At 43.1% G+C, this 19,066-nt stretch overlaps 1 protein-coding gene across 2 annotated transcripts in view; it reads left to right on the top strand.

Moving 5' to 3' along the window:
- The window catches only part of pdgfc (platelet derived growth factor c), a 300,283-nt gene that overhangs the window by 136,443 nt on the left and 144,774 nt on the right, over positions 1-19,066 (top strand). For both annotated transcript variants that reach the window (XM_069926206.1, XM_069926207.1), the window contains exon 2: positions 8,324-8,519. In XM_069926206.1, the coding sequence (XP_069782307.1) occupies positions 8,324-8,519 (196 nt within the window). The remainder of the gene's footprint in view (positions 1-8,323; positions 8,520-19,066) is intronic.

The raw sequence follows: 19,066 nt of genomic DNA, 5'->3' as shown, positions 1-19,066 counted from the left end.
TCAACAATTAAAATGGTAATTCTCAAGAGGAATTAGTGCGTCAAGCTGTCAGGGTGCTTTGGGGCTGCTTTGACTGATTGCTGACTCAGACATGGGACCAAGGCTGCCGGTGCCTCTGGCAGACGATGGGGCATAGTGGAATCCATGCTTCCTACAGGAGCAAGGGCCATTCAAGCCATCACCAACTTTTCCTCCCTACTATCCTCTCACAGCAAAGAAAAATTCCGAAGCTGCAACTTTAGAGAGCATTGCAAAAGATGGCGATGCTACAGAAAACTCATGACAGCAGTTCAAGTTAGAACGGGTTCATTCTAGCCTGCTGCCTTCCTCCTGAGGCACACACAATTTAAGTTCTGTGTATACATTCATAGGGAATCATGCTACAATTTACCCATTGCCCAAACAGAGGGGCTGATTGGTTTGAGCAATCAATATCCAACTTCAAATTTATCATTTTGCATGTAAGAACCATGTGCTACGTTTTTAGCCCATAATCTCATATGGCTAATAACTTTTAGCACGCAGCAATGAAGCAACTGTTTTCTATCATGCAATTTTAATCTTGGAGGGTTTTCAACAATCTTTGGCAAAGTGCAATTTTTATCTCCCTGGTAACAATAAACAGAGAGATCTTTTAATTTGTGTGAGGCAAGAAGCATTGGCCAATCAGAGCACAGAAGTCGAAATGTTGGAATTATTCCAATTGCATGTGTATTATATATTGCAAAATTATTTCACAGAGCACTCTGGTCCTTAATATTAAAGGAATGATGATAACCTTTGGTGTGCTTCTTTCAATTCCTTTCTGGAACAAAATATGTAATTAACCGGAATTAAACTAGGACAGGAGCAGGCAAGCTCTTACTATGCATGGGTCAGATGGTGCATCGGTGGTTGAACGGTGGTCCGCACTGATGCTACTGCAAATTAAACAAACAAACAAATAAATAAATAGATCAATGGATCAAATATGATGATGTATTTCAGGTCAGGAAAGGCATCTTCAAATCTGGAAATGCACGAAAAATCATGAGTTAGTCATTAAAATGACACAATTTTTAAAAAACCCACAAAAGTCAAAAAGAACAAAAATTAGTCATAATGAAAACAGAATAACTAACCCCAAACAACAGACAGCAGTGAGAGGGGGAGAATATCACAGGGGAGAGAGGGACAATCACTCAAAAAGAGGATGAGTCTCACACAAAGACAGGGGCATGTCGTGGAAAGGATGAGTCACACAGAGAGAAGTGGGGAGGGGGAGAGAAATTTATGCACATATAGGGGGAGTCAAACACAGAAAGGATTCACACACAGAGGGAGAGGGAGTCCAGCCCAGGGAGAGGAAGTGCAACACTCTAAGAGGGAGTCCAACACAAAGAGGCAAATGATTGCAGAGGGACAAAGAGTCACACAGAGAGTTAGTGTCATATACACACATAGAAAAGGTTTCACATACAGAAACAGGAAGTGAGTGAGAGAGAGAGGGGAGTACCACACATAGAAAAGTTGAGAGAGTGTTACAGAAATAGGTAGTGTTGCAGAGGAAGAGAGGGAGGTGGATTCTAACAGACGGGTCTCACGCAGAGAAGGCTCTCACAGTCAGCAGGATAATGACACCACAAGAGAGGGAAGAACAACAATGTGAGAGAGGGGAGAATGATACTGTGAGAGGGAGGAGAACCACACCATGAGAGGAGGGAGAGCAACATGGGGGGGGGGGGCTCGCGCAGAGGGTGGGGATTCTCCAGTGCAGAGGGCTTGGGGGGTTGTCTCCACAACAGAGGGCCGATGCGGTCTCCAATGCATAGAGAGTGTGGAGCTGCGCACAGAAAGTGAGAGCCTCCAACACACAGAGCAGAAGAACTACACACCAAGAGCGGGGGAGCCTCACACCAAGGGGGGTAGCCATGCAGTGGACCAGATGAATTTGGGCCGTAGGTTGCCCACCCCTGAACTAGGACTTTCTTTTATTTTAGGGTTCAGTTTTCCATTGGTGTTGACAGCCATTTGGCCCCAAAAGCTTAACAGTAGCTTTGCTTTCAATCAGTAATATTCGCCTTTATAATTCTGTCATTTACTGGGAAATGGACTGCAATGCACTCTGCAAAATTCTAAAAGATTCTAAAGAGATTTACAAGGATGTTGCTGGGACTTCAGGAACTGAATTACAAGGAATGGTTGACAAGTTAGGTTTTTATTCCATGGTGCATCGAAGAATGATTTGATAGAGGTATACAAAATTATGATGGATAAAGATAAAGTAAATGCAAACTGGATTTTTCCACTGAGGTTAGGAGAGATAAAAATGAAAGGACATGGGTTAAGGGTGAAAGGGGATAAACTTAGGGGGAAAATTAGGGGGAATTTCTTCACACAGAGTGTGATAGAAGTGTGGAACAAGCTGCCAACTGAATTAATGAATCCAGGCACAATTTTAACATTTAAGAAAAATTTGGACAGGAATATTGATGGGAGGGGTATGGAGGGAAATGAGATGAGGTAGAATAATAGTCCTGCACAGAGTAGAAGGGCTGAAGTGCCTGTTTTCTGTCCTCTTATGTTCTATGGTCCCTGCTTTGTGTGCATAAAAGGTTCTGGCAGTACCTCAGGCTAATAGTTGTGAAATGTCAGAGGCCTTTAAATATGGAATTACCTTTAGATGGGGACAATGTTCACTCCATTGAGCCCAACGTAGACCCTGCAGCTATCTTCTGCATTATACGTCACCTGCTGATTATTGGCAAGTTACCTTCATAATATAGAGTAGTTGTAAAAGTAATGGAATAAAACAGAGTTAATTAACTCTTGCACAGCAAAGTCTCATGAAAAAAATGATGAGAGACTTGAACAACTTCTAGTGGTCTGCCTGATGTTGTTGCCTGCAAGACTCCATGTCTGCTATCAAAAAGTATGGTATATGAAGATCATAAAATAACTCATTCATAGCTGAATTATGCTTCATACAAGATTTTCCTGCCTTTATACCAATTTTCCCCCATTAAACAGTAATTGACATTTTCACCTTCCGTTCTGCCACCTCCTATAATAAGTACATGAAATGTAGCTTTTATTTCAAGAGGATACTATTGTTTCAGTCATAACTAATTGATCATAAAACCCAAATAGCAGTTTGCAAAGCAATTTAAATCATTCGACTTCTGAATCAACAACTTGACTAGTTCAACTGCATTGATGTCTGCATTTTATATTTTCATCTCCTGGAAAGCAAAATATGCAATGAATGGAAGTCAATATTTTTTCAAAATTTATAAATAATGATAAAAAATAATATAAATATGGCATGTTGATCAGTGTACTGCAATTTCAAAGTATTTTCTACCATGAAATTCAATTGTATATTGTTGCTTTCTCCCTTGCTATACAACGGAATGTGAATTTTTCCATGACAGAAGCATGAAAAACCTTTTCCAGGTTGCTTTATATTACTTGAAATTTCCTAATGTGAGCCATCCTTGAAATCCTGATATAATTTCTGCAGTGGAGCTGCATGGGGCAAGATCATTACATCTATCCTTACAGCTAACCCCCAAGTATTGAAAGCACATGGAGCACCCCAAGCTCCCCTTGGCCTTTCACTAGTTTTAATTTTTTTTTTAATTGTTATCTTTTGTATTGCATCTAACCTGGTGCAATAAGAACGTGAAAAGTCTCTGAGATAGGCAGATGGATGTAAGAGAAATGGAGGATTATGGAAGTGAGATAGGGAAAAATTAGATTGTTGTGGAGTAGGTTTAATTTGGTCAGTACAGCTGTACTATGTACTGTAATAATCTATGCTCAAACCCCAAGTTGCCCTCCTGGCCGATCTCCCAGCTTCTGGTCTACTGTGGCACACCCCCCACACCCTCTCCCCCCCCCCCCCCCCACATAGAGTCTGATTATTCCCTCTATCATTTCGGAACAATCAGAGTCCCAATCCACACCTCCCCCTCCTCTCACCACTCTGGGCCTCTGATGCACCCGATATCCCCATCTCCTCCGGCCTTGGAAGCAGATCAGATGGCAGATTTTCAAGTGTTTGTTGTGATTGAGGCCTGACTGAAACTTGATGCGGTGGGTCAACGATATAATCCCTGTCTGGTTTTCAGTTATGTGCCTAAACAGTGTGTTTTGGTTGATTACCTGAACATAGTGCCTTTAATTGAATGCTATCTCATGACATCTGCATCATTTATAGCAATAGTTGCCACATTAACAGATAAATTGGGAAAAAAAAAATATTCTCTTCCGATCCATTTTGGGATATTTTACAGCCATCTTCAGCTGGGATGAATTAATTCAGACACACTGAGGTTTGGCCATGTACTCTTCTGGATATCTATTTCCAAGCTACTCTGGTTATATGAGATGACGGTTGAAACATTTCCATTGAAAAAAGGCATTCATAAATCTTAAGTCAAAAAGATAGCATCGATTGTGTTTGTTACCAGTTAACAAACCAGTTACCAGTTACCTTCTCTTTTCTTCCATCACAGTGCAAAGTAGTGTAGATGAAGAAAATCAGAAGCTATCATAATGCTCTGCAAATGTTGCTCTATATAATCTAAAACCATGTCAAGACAAAGGCAGGCTTGAGTTACGCATTGGCATGCCATTCAAAAATAGCAAAGGTGTAACTCAACAAATCCTTTTCTTTAATGAAACATTTTCCCAATAAAAGTGTTGGCCTTTAATTTTCTGAAGTTCATCCATAATTTCTCTCAGGGTTTGCATTTATCCTCCAGAAATTAAGAATGGAAGAAACAACCACAAGGTATTGTCTGGAGATCTTGTGCTTTATATGAAAAAGACAAGGGTGGGTTGGCAAAGGGAATCTTGGTGGGCTGAATAAAGCAACATTCTATTACCCTGTGCTTTATGGGTGTCAGATTTATGATCCATTTAAATCAGCCATTGTGGTGCGCTGTTAGACAAAATCAGACACACACGAGGTAAAGACTGTACAACAGGCTTTAATCCACAAAGACTTCCACAGAGCCAGGCTGGCTGTGGCTGCAGCAACTCAGTGTGAGGCCTCAGGAGGCCGGTGCAGGCTTATATCCCGGAGGGTGATTGACACCCAACCAGGTGAGGCTTGATCCATTCAGGCTGACTGATTAGCAGCCGGCCAGGTGTTGTCCTGTCCCCTAACACTCCTGCAGGTACAGAGGTTTCCCCCTGCAGTAGGCCGATAGTGTACCACTACATTCACCCCCTTCTTTAAAATTGTCCCGGAGTGGGGGCAGTAACAAGGAATCGCATCCACTATGTACATACAATATTTACAGGTTGAGATGATTCGGCGGCCGCTGGGGTCTCTGTGACCATCGTAGGACTGGCTCCTGGTCACTGTTCAGAGGGAAAGTGGGGGGGGCTGATGGCAGAGGTGTATGTGGTTGGTGTGGTGCCGCGTGGAGGGGTGGCCAGGGGGGGCCGGGGTCGACGTATGTGGGTCGTATTGGATGGGTGGTTCGTCTCCTAAGGCTGAAGCGGGCCCCTGGTCGTCAAGGAGGCCCTGCGTGCCCCATAGTTGCCTGGGGACAGGGTTGTATGCCTGGTCAGCATCGTCCTCGGTTGGAGGGTGGCGTGGTGTGGTGGGTGCTCCAGCTAGTGCTAGGTCCCTGGTTGAGACAGTGTCCTCCCTGCCACTGCCGAACCTAACGTAAGCGTAGTTATGGTTTGCTCTACCAGGGCTTTGGCCTTGTGTGTGTCCGTACATGCTTACACAGAAGCACCAGTCCCGGGAACGTGAGCCATGCTGGGGGTGACATTCCAGTCACCGACATCCTGTGGAATGAGAGCAGGCATTCGTGAGGGGTCTCATTGGTAGTCATGCACAGAAGTGACCGAATGGCATGGAGCACCTCGGGTAGAGCGTCCTGCCTGCCAGTACTCAATGGCCCACCCTTTTGACCTGAGAGCCAGGAGGACTGCCTTCCAGACCACCCCATTCTCGTGTTCCACTTGCCCGTTGTCTCTCGGGTTATAGCTTGTCGTGCGACTGGTCACAATGCCCCTCGCTGTCAGGTACTGGCAAAGGTCGTCGCTCATGAAACTAGACCCCCGGTCACTGTGGATGAAGGCGGGGTAGCCAAACATGGTGAAAATCTCCCCCAAAGCCCTGATGACAGTGGCTGTGGAGGTGTCCGGACAAGGGATGGTGAAAGGGAAGTGTGAGTACTCGTCCACTACCATGAGGAAGTAGACATTTCGGTTTGTGGAAGGCAGGGGGCCGTTGAAGTCCACGCCAAGATGCTCGAAAGGCCGAGTAGCTTTTACAACGTGGGCCGGAGGGGAGGGCAGAAGAAGCGGGGTTTACACTCCGCACAGACCCGACAGGCCTCAGTCATGTCCTTGACGTCCCTAATGGTGTATGGCAGATTTCTGGACTTAACGAAATGGTACAACCGGTTGATGCCCGGATGGCAGAGGGACTCAAGCAATGCCTGCAACCTGTTGTCAGATGCGCAGGTACGAGAGAGGGCATCAGGGGAGTCGTTAAACTTCACAGGGTGGTACTGGATGTCGTAGCTGTAGGTTGCCAGCTCTTCTCTCCAGCGCCGGATCTTGGTGTTCTTGATCTTGCTCTTGTGGGAAGTGTTAAACATGAACGCCACAGCCCGCTGGTACGTGAGGAGCGTGAATCTCCTGCCGGTCAGGTAGTGGCACCAGTGGCGGACCGCTTCCACAATTGCCTGGGCTTCCTTTTCAATGGCGGAGTGCCCTAGCTCGGACCCATGGAGGGTCCTGGAGAAGAAGGCGACAGGGCACCCCCCCCCCCTTCGGTTGAGGGTAGCAGCAAGGGCCACCTCGGAGGCATCGCTCTCCACCTGTAAGGGGGAGTCCTCATCCACAGCCTGCATCGTGGCTGGAACATGCTCATTTTTTTAATTATTGTTGTGCATGGATGTACCAGGAACCTCCTCCTCTCTGGTCAGCTCTGCTCTGACTACCTTTGAAACACAGAAGTCAGAGATGAGCAAGGTGCTGGTACAGTGGCAGACCACAGATTTGCTGAATGGAGGGGCAGATGCATAAGTAATACCATTTATTTAAGGCATTACTGAGTTAGAATAGATGTATATTTATTTTTCTGCATTTCACTTCTTCAACATTATTTTAATTAATATTTAGGACATGCATATTGGAGCTAGTTTTAAATATGAGGAATTATTAGAGTCTTTTAAGACCAAGATGTCAAAAAGTCACCAAGGTGCTAAAGTGATAGGTTGTCAAGATATGAGTCCAGAGGCCTAGTCTCCACATGGCTCATTCTGCTTCTCTGGAGAACTGTTGGGTAGGAAGAGTCAACTGTCCGTCTCTATCCAGATCAGGTTAATTGTGTGCAGCAAGTTCAGGCAGTGGGCAGGATCCATTCTGACCTGAACTATTCTGTCTTTTGAACTCAGAATAGATAAAACAAAACACTGATGTAAGCAATATATGAAGTCATATTTAGACAAGTTACTGATGCCTATTATATAATTGAAATTCTCTCTTTAATAATCATGAAAAATGAACGTTGTTGATTTGTGTGTAAAATGTAGGCTTGCATGTTTGTCGTTTTTCTTGTGTACTCTATCCTGGTAGAAGGTTTGGAACAAATTGGGCATGCATTAAGTGTGGAATGAATCATTCACGGTTCTGGATGCTGAGGGACAAAACCCAGAACTGAGCAATACACTGAATCGCAATCAACTGCAGCACATCTCCGTGCTCGTCTGATCTTCTTGCAATTCAAAATGAATTTAAATCAATTGCTTCAAATCTCGCATTCATTATCGGCACTCCCATTTGAGTCACTGGAACAGAGAGAGGAAACACCAACAAGAAACGTTGACTCTTAAAACAATATAAAATTATTCTTTGATTGTCAACCAACCTTTGAAACAGCCGGAAGCAAAACAAATAGCTTTCACTATTTAAAGCCTCTGTAATGTCTGGGTCTGAGTGAAGGCAAAGTCTGAAAATCCTAAGAGCATGTGTTATTTATTTTTTAACGTTTTGTAACCTGTAGCCAAGTCTGTGATGAAGGAACAGGCCCTGTGCCAATCATCTTGAAGGAACTTTCAACAGATACCTGTTAAAAATGATATGGTGTATTGAATGGTTAAATACATTCCAGACTACTAACATTTTGTTAGATTGCTTGTTCTTTTCTTTTGTTATTGTTTGTGGGGTTTAGTTGTGGGACTTGTGTTCATTGCATCAATCTATGGTTTACAGTAAAAATGAAGTGAATAAAATTAATAATGGTTGAAAATTAAATCTTGTTATTTGACATAAATAATTCCACTTGGTTTTTTTTACATTTAATTAGGAGTACATGATCACCTGCATGAAAAAATTATTACAATATCGGAGGATGGATTTGTGCAGAGTCCACGATTTCCTCAGAGTTACCCTCGGGATGTGATGCTGGTGTGGAGACTAATAGCAGCTGATGAGAATATGAAAATACAGCTCACCTTCGATGAAAGATTCGGGCTTGAGGAACCCGAAAATGGACTGTGCAAGTGAGTATATCTTTTTGTAGAAGAACAATCCTGCTTTTCATTAAAAAAATAGGATGGCGATAGAAGGTGACTCAGAATTCCTTGACAGATGCAGTAAACTTTCCATCAGAAAATTACAAAAATAATTTTAAGAAAACCAGTCAAACAAAAACCACAATAAAAATCATTATTCGCTATTTCTAAAGGGAAAATGCATATTGTGTTTAAATGAAATGTAAATACCCTGTATGTAAAGTTAGATTTTTACTTTGTCTTTGCTGCTCCTATTGTGTCTGCAAACCGATTCCCAGCCTATTTATTCTGGCATCTTTATATTATTATGAGCTCCCATTTGATTGAGTGTGAGTACAGGATCCTAACTTTTTATCCGGGGTCGTCATTGTTCAGAATCTTCTGAATTTCAAAATCATTTTAAAATGGTGGTCTCTTTAAGCAAATACAATGTTTCAAAATCACACAAAACAGGGGGCGGGGGTGCTAATTGAATTTAGATCAATAAAGTCCATAAAAGACCATAATATTACTAGCATTAGTTTTATTTTAAAGTAAAACTTCAAAATAAAACTGGCTCAGACCCCCGACCCGCCCTCTCTTACCTTCGATGAAAAGGTGACTCTTTGCCCCGAACATCCAGTGAGAGAGAAGCTGGTGGTGGCAGGCAGCTGGATCAATGGCCGTCTTCCTTACCCATAATCCCCCATGCAGCTGGAACTGCTCTTGTGCTAGCAGAGCAGTTCCAGCTACATTGGGGATTGTGGATAAGGAAGACGACCATTTCTCTCACATTGAGCCGTCGCCAGCAGCTGCCGTGAGTGAACTCCAGGCTCAGCACCACTGGACCCCTGCTGCCACGTGTCGGGAGTTAGATGAGGGGGAGACAGGTGGATGGGCAGACAGCCGGATGGCCGGGGATGGGGGCAATGGATGGACAGCCAGGGACAGATGGGGGTGATGGTTGGATGGCCGGGGCCGGGGACAACCAATGGACGGCTGGGGGTGGATGGCCGGTGCAGGGTATGACCGATCGATGGCCAGGGGCGGGCGGGTGTCTGATAGATGGCCATGGACAGTGCAGGGTGACTGACGGATGGCCGGGGGCAGGAGGCTAGGAGTGAGGAAGTCGGGGATTTTCATTACTGAGAAAAGTGCCAGTTTTTGGAAGGTTGTTCAGAATTCCAGATAAAATATTAAGTACCTGTATCACTTTAAGGGCTAGTACAGACTACAGCCATTCACAGCATTCAAAAGACTAGGTGGCATCAGCTAGAAAAGGCTGTACCCGAATTTGCTACTTTGGAGAGGAGAAAGGACATTGGGTGCTTTTTCAAAGGACACAGGTGGTGCGAGAGTCGCATTTGTTGAACAATGAAGGAACAGCACTTTATGGCCAGTTGCCATTTCATCGCATATTGAGTAGGAATGTCTCTGTGTGATAATGGACGATTCGGCTGATACTCCCTGTCAGGGGAATTAATGAACCCCACTGTGAGCAAATGAAAGGTCACTTTGATTGACCCATACCTGGGTTTTGGAAGGATTGTGAAAGTCATGCATATCATTTCCACCACACAAGGAAAAGAGGAGTTGTGAAAACTGTTCATACAAAATGATATTTATCTAGAAGAAACTCAACAAGTATTCGTGAGTTTTTGGCAGTCCAGTCGCTCACTCTCTCCTGTCTCCTTGGCGATTACTTCTGTGCATCAATTTGAAAGTCTACATTTCAATTCTAAGACTGAACTTTGGAATGACTTTCCAGAATTGTGTCTAATCTGTAATGGTTTGGGTAACACGCACACACACACACGCACAAACACACACACACACACACACACACACACACACACACACACACACACACACACACACACACACACACACACACACACACACACACACACACACACAAACATTTGTACATAGTTGGGTTTGATTTGACTAATGTGTTACATTATTAGTAATTATTAATAAATATAGTGTTTTAAAAGAAAAAAAAACCACTGCCTTGGTGAATTTCCATTCAGGCTGGTCTGTGACGTGACAATATGAACAAATTCCCTCCTCCGTGCCACCTATTGTTCCATGACTCATCCTTCCAATGATTCCACTTCATCTGATATCCTGATGCTTGGCTCCATCCTTTCTTTTACCCTGATACTATCCCTTACTTGATGATACTTTTCTAGCTCTATGCCCAAACTTCCCCTCCATGTCATTCATCACTCAATCACCTTGAACACTTCCTTATTCTGCTTAATTGTACATGATCTCTTGCTCCAGCTATGCAATTTTAGAGCCTGGGGAGGAAAGCCTTTTAAGCTATCACATGCAAGGGTAATTCTATCATGAATGACAAATTGGACCGTGTGGTATGGAATATTGGATTCATGAATCCTTTACTCACTCACATTCACCTATCCACATCTCCTCCAAACTGCTCAGCAGTGGATTAAGGTATCTTTCTGGATACTGATGTTTTTTTCATGATATAATCCTAAACCTAAATTGTTGTATTTGGTCTGCATTCTAATTCAGATGTTGTTTTGGACATCTTACAGGTTTGATGTATAATCTTCAAAATTTGTTCCTCAATTTCTCTAATGCCTTTCCTCTCAGTTCCTAATACTTCATATTCTGTTTTAAAACAAAATATTATCTCAATTTTTTTAGTTCCGGAATCATTTTTAAAAATTAATTCATCCAGTTTAGAGAATCAAGTCAAAATGCTAATTTTATTTCCATTGCCCACATTCACAGTTTAGCAATAATTCCAATGTCACTGATCATTTATTTTTTAAAAACTCTTATCCTGATTTGAATTTGATAGAGATTTTAAGAAGATAACGCAATGCACATATGCTAGTTTAACACATGCAACTGAGGACAAACGTGTGTCTTACCATTTTTTTTTACCCTCATTACCAATGTTAATAAACAGGATTACACCTCAATCCCTGAATACAGACCTTTGCAGAAACAACTATTTAAATTAATCGGTCAGTCTGCTGTCACACTACATTTTCTCCTGGATAGATAATTTGATTGACATATGCGCTGAGGTTTTGAACTTCAGGTAACAATTTCTGTGCGAGGCCATCACAATCTTTGTGGAAGTCCATATAAAGATTCTATTTAATGTTTCCTGCTTCTCTCATTCCTCTCCATCTGATTTATTTGAGTTCTTTGGGCATGACCTACGCTTTAGAAATTGGTGCTGAAAATCTCTGAACTGGAGAAACTTTCCAAGTTATTCAACCATTCTGTAAGTCAAAAGGAAGAAAGGAATTCACTTTCCAATTGTGTCAGAAAAATCCCCACTAGCGCTGTACACAAAGCCAAGTCAGACCTTCCAAGATCCCAAGAGGACTTGGGCCCTCTCCAGAGGACCTGTCCTCCAAGAGAGCAAATGAACCTCACTTCTAAAGCAATAGTTTCAACAACCTCTAAGAAGTGTTCTAGCCGCACACTTCAATCTGGACTTAACCTGCAGACCTGAAGGCCACTGTCATCCTGAATGTATGTTTCCAGGTCATTTCAATTGAAAGAAAATGATAAAGTTCTGCAGTTTGCCTCTTCACCTCATCAGAGAAATCAAAGGTGTTCCCGCTTTCTTCTTGAGTTTCTCCTTGGGATCATCAAACACAGAGGCTACAGAGTGCACTTGTATCCAGCTCCCTAAGTTCTTCATGTGAGCTCAGAGTTATGTTTGGGATGCAAAGACTGCCACACACCATGAATTTGTGGCTTTTTTGCAACTATGGCATGAAACAGGCAAATGGAACATGCTGGGTAGACAACTTGATCAGCATGGACATTGGGGCAAAGGGGCCAGCTTCCATATTTTAAAACTCTACAATTCTTACTTTGTGGAATTTGATGAGCTCCCTCTTCCATCATCTTCAACAAACCCACCAACTCCCATAGCTACCTCGACTACACCTCTTCCCACCCTGTTCCCTGAAAGGATTCCATTCCATTCTCTCAATTCCTCCATCTTTGTCACATCTGCTCCCAGACTTCCATGCCAGATCATCAGAAATGCCCTTCTTCTTCAAAAAACATGGCTTTCCCTCTCCCACCATCAACTTGGCACTTGCCCGCATACTCATATATCTACCCTGGCCCCCTCAGACCCTACATGCAACAAGGACAGGATTCTTCTTCTCGTCACCTACCACCCCACCAGCCTTCACCTAACACATTCTCCTCTGCCATTTCCACCACCTTCTACGTAATCCCACCTCTGGACACATATTCCCTTCTCCATCTTCTGCACGGACCACTCCCTCTGTGACTCTCTTGTCCATTCCTCCCTCCCCACCAATCATCCCCTTGGGACCTACCCCTGTGACCACAGGAGATGCTCCACTTGTGGCCACATCTTCTCCTCAGGAGCCCCAAACAATCCTTTCAAGTGAAGCAACATTTCACTTGTGAATCTGCAGGAGTCATCTTTTGCATCAGGTACTCCCACTGTGGTCTCCTCTACATCGGAGAGACTGGATGCAGACTGGTAGCTTGCTTTGTTGAGCACCATGGCTCTGTCCACTGCAAATAGCATAGATCATCCCAGTGAACACCCATTTCAATTCTCTATCCCATTCCTTGTTGACATGTCTGTCCATGGTCACATGCATTTCCAGACTGAGATCACCCATAAATTAGAGGAACAACACCTCATCTTCTGACTGGGCACTGTCCAATGGATGGAATTAATATCGACTTTTCTGGCTTTCATTAAATTCTCACCCCCCGCACCCCCCCCCCCCCACCACTCCCTTGCTTCCCCCATCATCTCCCCTTTGAACAGACCCCTTGTCTCCTTTTGCACAGACATGATAAATTCCACCTAGGACATTATCACATCCTTTTTTTGGTCTGGATTCCTCCCCCATAGTTTGAATTCTGAGACTTTCTGATATATCCTGCTTCTGCCTTTTCCTTGAAGAAAGGCTCCGGCCCAAAACATCGTCAATATATCTTTGTCTCCTATTGATGCTGAATAGACCAGCTGAGTTCCTCCAGCATTTCAGTGTTTTTACTACACTAACAAAATCTGCAGCCTATCATGTTTCTCCATTCCCTCAGAAGCCTGTCAAATCTCATTCACTGTATCATTTGGTGGGTTAGTTGGGAAAGTCACCTCATTCCTTGACAGCTGAGCTTTAGCTGGGCACCTGAACATATTGCTGAGTTAAGTTAATATCAGGATCAAATGAAGCCCAATGAAGAGTGCCATTGGGGTCATCAAAGTGCGATTGTGTTGCCTTGGTTGATCTGGAGAACCTCCAATATTTGCCAGAGTGGTTCACATTTAATTGTTATCTGTGGCACGTTCTGAAATTTTGGTGTTATGAGAGCACAGGTCTTATCTGATGCCCAGAAGCAAGTGAACAGCTCCGGTGAAGAAACAACAAGATCCTTCCAAATCAGAATAACCTGTGAAGTGGGGAGGGGACCTATAGGCAATGGCATTTCCACGTACCCGCTGCCCTTGTCCTTTCCATATAACCATATAACCATTTAACCACTTACAGCACAGAACAGGTCAGTTCGGCCCTACTAGTCCATGCCGTAACAAATCCCTACTCTCCTAGTCCCACTGACCAGCACCCGGTCGTTACCCCTCCAGTCCTCTCCTCTCCATGTAACTATCCAGTCTTTCCTTAAATGTAACCAATGATCCCGCCTCGAGCATGTCTGTTGGAAGCTCATTCCACATCCTTACCACCCTTTGCATAAAGAAATTTCCCCTCATGTTCCCCTTATAATTTTCCCCCTTCAATCTTAATCTATGCCCTCTAGTTTGAATTTCCCCCACTCTTAATTGAAAAAGCATATCCACGTTTACTCTGTCTGTCCCTTTTAAAATCTTAAACACCTCTATCAAGTCCCCTCTCAATCTTCTACGCTCCAGAGAAAAAAGCCCCAGTCTGCACAACCTTTCCCTGTAACTCAAACCTTGAAATCCTGTCAACATTCTCGTGAACCTTCTCTGCACTCTCTCTATTTTGTTTATATCTTTCCTATAATTTGGTGACCAAAACTGTACACAGTACTCCAAATTTGGCCTCACCAATGCCTTGTACAATTTCATCATAACCTCCCTACTCTTAAATTCAATACTCCGATTTATGAAGGCCAACATTCCAAATGCCTTCTTCACCACACCATCTACCTGAGTATCAGCCTTGAGGGTACTATTTACCACAACTCCTAAATCCCTTTGTTGCTCTGCACATCTCAATAGTCTACCATTTAATGCATATGACCTATTTAGATTTGCCTTTCCAAAATGTAACACCTCACACTTATCTGTATTAAATTCCATCAGCCATTTCTCACCCCACACCTCCAGCCTTCCTAAATCACCTTTTAATCTATGGTAATCTTCTTCACTGTCCACAACACCACCAATCTTTGTATCATCCGCAAACTTGCTTATCCAATTCTCCACCCCTACTTCCAGATCGTTAATATATATAACAAACAATAGTGGACCCAGGACCAATCCCTGAGGAACTCCACTAGTCACCGGCCTCCAATTGGACAAACAATTTTCCACCACTACTCTCTGACACCTCCCATCTAACTATTGCTGAATCCATTTCACTACCTCCTCATTTATACCTAATGCCTCCACCTTTTTTTCTAACCTCCTGTGGGGAACTTTGTCAAAAACTTTACTAAAGTCCAAATAGACAACATCCACAGCTTTCCCTTCATCAACCTTTTTTGTAACTCCCCTTGAAAAACTCAATCAGGTTTGTCAAGCATGATCTACCCCTGATAAAACCATGCTGATTACTCCCTAGCAATCCCTGTACCTCCAAATATTTGTAAATACCATCCCTCAGAACACTTTCCATCAACTTGCCCACCACAGACGTCAGACTCACGCCAGGTTTACATTTAGACCCTTTTTTAAACAGCGGAACCACATGCGCCACCCTCCAATTCTTTGGCACTACCCCCATGGCCAGTGACATCCTAAATATCTCTGTTAATGGCCCCACTATCTGTCCACTAGCCTCCCTGAGTGTCCTTGGGAATATTTTGTCCGGTCCCGGAGATTTATCCACCTTTATCTTTTTCAATACAGCCATCACTACCTCCTCGGTTATCCTTATATGCTTCATTACCTCCTCACTATTTTTCTTTACCTCAACTGGTTCAATATTTTTTTCCCTAGTGAATACCGAGGCAAAGAAATCATTCAAAATTTCCCCCATTTCTTCTGACTTCTCACTCAGCCTATCCTCACTATCTACAAGGGGTCCAATTTTATCCCTCACTAATCTTTTACTTTTAATGTTCTTATAGAAACCCTTTGGATTTATTTTTACTCTGTCTGCCAAAGCCTCTTCGTACCTTTTTTTTTGCCTTTCTAATTTCTTTCTTAACATTCCTTCTACACTCCTTGTAGTCCTCCTTCAAATTCTCAGCTCCCTGTTCTTTATACCTTTTGTACACCTCCCTTTTTCTCCTAACCAAATTTCCAATATTCCTCGAAAACCAAACCTCCCTATGACTTCCAGCCTTTCCTTTGATCCTCACTGGGACATAACTACTCTGTACCCTCAAAATTTCTTTTTTGAATATTCTCCATTTTTCATTTACACCCTTCACCTGAAAATATCCTGTCCCACTCAATACTCCCCAAATCCCTTCGTTATGGTATGGGTTGTGGGTTGGGGGGCATCCAACATAACAGTGTATGGCATAAATGGCAGCCAGGGTGAGATGGTGTAGAAGGGATTGGTGTTTATGTTGGTGGATCATGTGTCAATTGAATAAGCCGCTATAACTTGGATGTTGTTTGATCTTCTTGAAAGTTGTTGAAGCTCTACTTCATCCAGACGAGGAGAGAATATTCTATTTCACACAAATGAAAATGAGAAGACTGAGGATAGTTTTTTTTTCCACAGTTCTGCCTTGTCTGCTGAATGTTCCCAGCACTTTCTATTTTACTTCAATATTCTATCGTGTTGCTACCTTGTGCTTTGTCAGTAGTTGGAAAGATGCGTGCTGTTAGGAGGTGATTTGCTTGCTGATAGATCCCAGTATAAGAGTTATTCTTGCAGCAATGGTATCTATTTTAATGGTCCAGCTGAGTTTCTGGGCGTGGATGATGTCTCATATGATGACCAGTGGGGGGCACAGCAATGGCAATAGCATTAAGTGTGAAGCAGCTGGACTCTCTCTTGTTGGAGGAATTCACTCTGCAACATTTCACAGAATGACTGAAGCATTTCTGCACAGAAGGTGGATGTTAAACTGTTAAATCAGTACAAGTTCTTTGCAACTAATCTGACTCCCCCTCCTTCTGCCAGAACCTTTCAATTTTTTTTCAAGTACTTATCCAGCTAGTTTTCAAACAATTGAGTCTGTCTGCCTGGCTCCATCTGGCAGGATATGCCAGACCATAACTACTTGCTGCGTTAAAGAAATTTCCCTCATGTCACTTTTGGTTCTTTGACCAATTATCTTTTTTTCCACCTCGTCTAGTTCTTCATTCTTCCAAAAATATTCTCATAACCTGCTCTGACTGGATACTCTATGTCATAAAGCCCTAGAAACAGACCCTTCAGCCCAACTTGTCCGTGCCGACCAAGTTAGTCTCACTTTTCGCCAAGATCTTTCTGAATCTTCCCTATCCATGTACCTCTCTGAGTGACTTTTGAAAGCTACAATGATCCCTGCTTTTATCTCTTCCTCTGGCACTTGTTCAATGCACCTTCCAACCCTCCATGTAAAGAAGGTGCCCTCAAGTCCCTTTTAAATCTTTCTCTTCTCATCTTAAATCCATGTCTTCTAGTTTTAGATTCCTCTATGGTGAGAAAAAGGTTAGGACTATTTACCCTATCTATTCCACTCATGATTTTTATAAACCTGCATAAGTTCCCCCCTTATCATCCGATGCTCCAAGGAGAAAATTCTCAGCCTATCCAGCCTTTCTCTTATAATTCAAGGCTGCCAGTCCTGGTGAATCTTTTCTGCCATTTTCGAGCTTAATGATAACTTTCCTATGGCCGGGTGACCAGAACTGAACACAATATTTCAAGAGTGGTCTCACTAATATCTTGTACAGTTGTAACATGATGTCCTTGCTCCTGGACTTGAAGCCCTACCCTTTTTCCACTACTCAGTGATTTGAAATGTTCTCTTCACAATCTCCTCTGTTCTAAGGAGAATAACCAAAGCTCTTTCAGGCCTTCATCTTTGAAATCATTCAAATAAATCCACTCTGTACCCTCAACAAAGCCTTCACATTGTTCCTAAAGTATGGTGTCTGGAAGTGGGCATGAATTTGTCACACAAAAAAAAAACTGCTGGAAAAACTCATCCGGTCAAGCAGCATCTGTGGAGGGAATCATATGTTGGAAGTTTAGTAAGCCTCTGGAAAAGTGAAGGCAGGAACAATGAACAGTTTCCAACACATGTTAAAGGCCTATAACTCCATCCTATCCCACACACCCTGTCTTGTTTCGCTTTTCCTCTGGACTAAAAGTGGAGGGGAAAGGTTGTTGGTGTAAAGAGAAGTGGGGAAGGGGTGAGTAGGTGATGGGTGGACCTTGGTAGGGTGAGGGGTGGTGGGTATATGGAGCCAGGTGAAGCAATGGCCAAGGTGGAGTTAAATGCAAATTCAAAGAACAACATCTTATTTTCTACAACCTCACATAACAAACATTGAATTTTTCAATTTCAGTTGTTGCTTACCATTGTGTTCTTTCCTCTCTCTCTCTCTCTCTCTCTCTCTCTCTCTCTCTCTCTCTCTCCCCCCCCCCCCCCCGATCTACCCTATACACCCATTTTTGTTCTCTTTCCCATAGTATTCCACCCTCCCTCCAGGCCCACATCATCCATATTGTCCCCTCCCCCTCATAGTTCAGTCCACACCCTACCCACACACTTCATGCCTTCCCCATCTTGTTCCAGCTTCGCATTGTTCCCTCGATGGTTCCCATTATCCCATTCTTTACATGAAATTCCCACATGGAGCCCTTGTGTCCCCACATCACCCTCCAGTCTCTGTTTCCACCTTTATCCTCCCCTGCCTCAATCATATGCCTGTCCAAGAGTCTCTTAAATGCTTGGAGCTTGGATTCATCACTGCCATTTGCTTTTCACATCTGCTGTCACAGATTTTACAACCTACTTATGGGCACATATTATCTAGATTGTGCTGCTTTATTTGTTGGGGGAGGGGTGTGAAGGGTATTTTACTTGTACAATGGTATTGTGGACATGAGCATCATCTCTTCTGTCTTTATGATGGAAGGAAAGACGCTGAAAAAGCAGCTGGCCGGATGTTGCACACTGCCCTGCGCAACTTCTCTAGCAAAGCGTCTGCTTGTTTTTTTCTTAAACCTGACAAAAAACCCAGGCACAAAACATTGGTTACCCTTTATTTATATGGAAGCTACATAATATGTTGAGTTTCCCCAGCCCATTTATGTATTGCACTCTCTGTCAAATGCTGTATTTGCTGTCGTGTTCGCAAAGTAGGTAAAGATCTTTTTCTTCTGTTCGACTTGTAAAGGCAC

Source organism: Narcine bancroftii, chromosome 3, assembly GCF_036971445.1.
Source record: "Narcine bancroftii isolate sNarBan1 chromosome 3, sNarBan1.hap1, whole genome shotgun sequence".
Lineage (NCBI taxonomy): Eukaryota > Metazoa > Chordata > Chondrichthyes > Torpediniformes > Narcinidae > Narcine > Narcine bancroftii.
Note: the sequence above shows the minus strand (reverse complement) of the source record. Positions and strands in the feature narration are given on the sequence as shown.